Below are 4,663 nucleotides of genomic sequence, written 5' to 3' on the forward strand. Positions count from 1 at the left end.
GCTCTTATTAAGTGACCAGTGGTAGATTTGGTAGGTTTGAAATTCCAAGAACTCATCATTACAGCAGAACTAATGCATAGTATACTAATAAATTTGCCAGGAAAAGTACTGAGCCTCATAAATGTTTGAGAACAATAAAATTCTGGTCGCTGGTAATGTGAGAAAAACCACTAATATTTACAGCCAACTGGATTCACTTAATAGGATTTAAATGATGTAGAGAGAAGACAGAAAATACGTCCCAATATGTTCATTGAATACAAAACGGAAAAAAATTAACAAATAAAAGTATTCACACTGTGAAAATTGAGTGAAAAAGAGAAAATCCATGTTTGGATTAAGAAAGCCTTCTCACTGGGATTCTTTTATGTAGTTTTATTCTGACATGTTCTCTCTTATTACTGCTAAAGCCGTTTGATTCAATGCTAAGTTGACATTTAATACTTGACAGAATACATTTCTGATAAGAAGACAAAAATTAGTGACCACATAGATAAAACAGAGATGATTGGGAGGGATTCTGTCTGGAGTTGGATTCCGTCTCTGACACCAGGGCATACTTGGCTGGAAAACATTTTTTTTCACTTAATGATAATCTTTAACAGTTATTGGACTGTCTGCCTGCTTTCATTTTCTTTCCCTCTGGCAAACTTCCATTCGCTCTGGCTTTAGCAACAGTAAAAATAAGTAAATTTGACTCAACAGAGACAAGTATTACTTTACAAGTACATACTGAAAATCTACCTAAGGTTTGGCTTGTTATTTTTGAAACCGATGCTAATTTTAAGCAACAATTCAGAGAACCCCAAGGGGTTTACATGAGCTCATCAGTAGCAAAATCATTTTTAAATAATCTTAAATGTTTTAAAGAGCAAGAAAGAAACTCTTTAAACTGCTGAATCACTTGGCATATTCCACATGCCCACCTAGAGTTCTCGTTCCCCAGATGAGTAGAATTGTAAGTAAAACCTCACTGCATGGCAGCATTAAAGGCGAGATATTCGGTTCTTGATTTTCTGTATTGAGATGACCATGACATCGTAGAACTTGATTTGAGGCCCAGAGGTGAAGTCTTAAGGGGTGAATTTAATGCTCTCATAAATGTTTTAGTCTCATTTTATCAATCATATGGGAAACAGTTAACACTGTGTTGAGCAAAAGAAGACGGTAACAAGGAACTTAAAAGGCGGGGAGAAAAGGTACAAGAATCAAGAAGCCACCCTCATGCTGTGATAAACATCTGCAGGCTTCAGCAACTGTCAGTTGAAGCAATTTGAATAGTAAATGTTTTTATCTCAGAAGAGAGCTACACTAGAGCCTTTGACACTGGTGCAAACGTGGGAGGCATAAAGCTGATACTCAGGGACCAGATGAGAGCTATGACTGGGCCTGTGTCTCAACGCCTGCTGTCACCAGTCTTTAGGAAACCAGGAACTAACACAGGAGGTGAGAAGGGGCTAGGGCACCATCCTGGACTGAACTGACCTTACGAGGGAATCTGCTTCATGCCCCTACCAACCTAAAATCGTAGAATGTTCGAAGGAGCTAAAAATATTCAAAGGAATACTCCATTCCTAGAAAGGAGGCTTGAGGCTCCCCATATGCATCCCTTTAGAGAAAGAAACTGAGGGACCCAGGGAGTTAAAAAAATCCATTCCAAAATCCACATCATCACATAAATGAGATATTACACTTGATTTCCCTTCAAATTAGTTCAACTCTGTCCAATCACATGAAATTAAGATTCTATAAACATGCAAACAGCCCTATATTCTCCTTAAAGCTATTTTTTTCCTCAGTCTTGAACAGCTAAATGTACATGCCCTCCACAATGCAAAACTAAAGCATTATAAGGGCTTTCCTGGACCCTCAGTGACCATTGAAAGTGCTTGAAAATACACAAAATTATAGAAAAATAAAGAAGATATTTAATAGACATTAGCTTTTTCATCTAGACAGAGACAGCTATTTGCTTTAGCAAACACTGGGTCTTTTAGAAGACAGTGTCAATTTTATTGCTTTTTGAAATGCTGCATAAAGCAAAGAACCTTACAATTTGCACAATAAGCAATTTCCATCTTTAAGTTTAAATATATTTATGGGACAAAGAGAAGTACATGCATATGAATATGTAGAATTTTTAGAAATCATCATTTACATTAGAAAATTCTGTATACAAACAACTTAACTTTAACATAATATCAGCAAATAGCAAGAACCCTCTGAGACTGCAGAAAGTCCAGCTTTCCATTTAAGCAGCTTTTACTGAGAAACGTGAGTGATGGCAGAAGAAGGCCTCTTAAGAATAGACTCAACAGAAAATGACAGCGGTTCATTCACCGAGAGTTTTGTTCCAACTTGTTTGGCTACGAAAAGGTCTTTTGCGCATCTATCTATTGTAAAAGTGTACTTCTGGTTCTCCTTGACTAAACACTCTCTGTGTTTCTTAGAGGTTTCTTCAAAGGCCTCTTTGACAAATGGTGTTTTCAACTCAGGACCTGATTTGTCATTAAGCGTTTGCTGGAATAATGCATGGAATGGATTATGTCTAAGTGGCAGAGGGTGCCTCGTGTTTTCTTTGCTGATCTTGGTTAAGACGTGCCCTTGAGCTGCCAAGGAGTCCGTGTCAACAATCGGAGAGAAATTCCGTCGGGGTGGGGAGAATGCAGACCTCTCGGGGACAGCCTGGTGACCCTGAAGGTCACTTCTGGAGGTCTGGACCTCAGGAGTGTGAGGCAGCACCAGGGAGCCTTCCAATTTCGGAGGCATCATGTCATGTTCCGCACTGAGTCCGTCCTGGACTCGTGTTCCCTTCAAGTCCCAGCTGGCCCCAGGTTTCAGGGCTTGAACTGAAGTGGTGGCATTTAGCAGGCATTGCTGGTAGAGGAGAGCGTCACTAATGGGGCCACACTTGGGCCAAACTAAAAGTCTCGAGGACAAGGGATACTGTCTGTAAGTTGTGGCCACGCTAACATTGGAAGAAATCAGTTCCATATTACCAGACCCTGAATACTGCATGGTTAGATCAAGGCAGGTGGGCAAAAAATTGCAGAAGTCTTTGCTTGGTGCTTCTACTGGGGTGGGGCTGTAGGCACTTTTGTAGGAGTTGTATTCAGGTCCATGCACCATGCGGTTGGGCAGGAACAAGGCAGCTTGGGAAGTTTCCAACATTTCCCTCTCTTTATATTCTCTCTCCAGCATAATGTTCTCCAACTCTTTATCAGCAAAGGCCCTTCTTTTCCTCATCCTGTCACTAACTGGGGGAGGCAGAGGTAAGGTCCCTCCTACATAAGTCTCTGCTGGAATGGGGCGATAGCCTAAAATAAACAAACATTGCATGTGAAAAAAATTAACATATAGAGAAGAAAATGTAGAAATCCAGAAGGCAACAGAAATACTACAAATTAGCAGAACAAAATTATTCACAGGTATATATCACTAATAACTTTACACACAAGCAAAAGTATAGGTTCAATTTTAAATAGTTCCCTTTGGGGGAAGGATATTCATATTGCAACTTTTTGTTGTTAAAGGTTTGTTTGCATGTTTGCTTTGAAAGGTGTACTTTATTGACTAAAATTTTAATATTCTTCTCAAACTCTAAACATTAAGAAACAAGGTCGCTCATCCTTCAACCAATGTTTTATTATTATCCATGTCATCTTTTTTTCATTATAAAAAAGATATCTATACCTAGAGCCGATGTCACTTTTATTTTCTAAAGATGGCTCATTATGTACCCATTGTTACAGTTGTAGAATAATCCAAGGAGAACTAGGAAAAAAAGAGAAAGAAAGAAAGTTAAAGGAGATTAGTGAGTAGAAAAAGAAAAAAGACTTAAGAAAACAGAGAAGCATAGAAAATTGAAAAGAGCTGTTAACTAGTTAAACACACTCTGCAGTGAGCAATTTAACCAGGCTCCTTACCCTGACTACCAGTACGAACAAAAGAAAAAAAGAGGGGAGGGGAGGTGTTATTCCTGCTATTTGAAAATAACTGGTCTAAAACATTTTTTTCCAAGCTCTAATCATGCTAGCCAGATACCAAAGTGATAGAAAAAGCAATCGTCAGAACACAGATGAAGTCTTCCCACATTTCATGAATAGGGACAAAGTTAAAAGCAAAGGTCAGTGTAACATAAATAGAACTCCTGGAGGCATATACTTGCACTTTGAGCATGTCATCGTGCCCAAGTACTCACCTCTATCAAATTTGTTTAAAAGATCCATTGTGATATTTGTGTTTACATAATGACAAACCCATCGTACTCATTTGCAAATAAAATAAAATTTGAAAATTAATGTTTCCATTTCTATGGTAAGTTTGTGCCAGGAAGCTATTTACTTAAATTTACTATTCTGCTTAGTCCTCACACTTCTCAAGTTGCCTTGGCACAACTTCAATTTATCAATGTGGTCCATATGGTTATAAATCTATTTACCCATTTTGTAACCAAATTCACTTTTAACTCATGAGAAACCACTCTAAGGGCAAAAGTATACAACACAGGGTGAGACATGAACGAACTTTAAAACCTGTCTAGAACTAACTGTATTCAGAAGCTACACAAGAAAAAACAAGTCAAATGTCTACTTTTTTTTAAAAAATCTACTTTTTAACCTGAATTTCATGAATTGGCAGTGATTAAAGCAAATATAAACTT

The 4,663-nt window shown here is 38.0% G+C and overlaps 1 protein-coding gene across 1 annotated transcript; it reads right to left on the minus strand.

Moving 5' to 3' along the window:
- Window positions 1–2,071: 2,071 nt before the first annotated feature.
- On the minus strand, window positions 2,072–3,751 carry LOC103598388 (doublesex- and mab-3-related transcription factor 2). Its single transcript, XM_008582381.1, has 2 exons — window positions 3,694–3,751; window positions 2,072–3,317 (listed from the first exon to the last, which is right to left on the minus strand). Exon 2 carries the CDS (start codon window positions 3,244–3,246, stop codon window positions 2,263–2,265), a length of 984 nt encoding a protein of 327 aa, XP_008580603.1. The 5' UTR covers window positions 3,247–3,317; window positions 3,694–3,751; the 3' UTR covers window positions 2,072–2,262.
- Window positions 3,752–4,663: the final 912 nt, after the last annotated feature.

The sequence above is a fragment of the Galeopterus variegatus genome, unplaced genomic scaffold, assembly GCF_000696425.1.
Source record: "Galeopterus variegatus unplaced genomic scaffold, G_variegatus-3.0.2 Scaffold2595, whole genome shotgun sequence".
NCBI classification, from domain to species: Eukaryota; Metazoa; Chordata; class Mammalia; order Dermoptera; family Cynocephalidae; genus Galeopterus; species Galeopterus variegatus.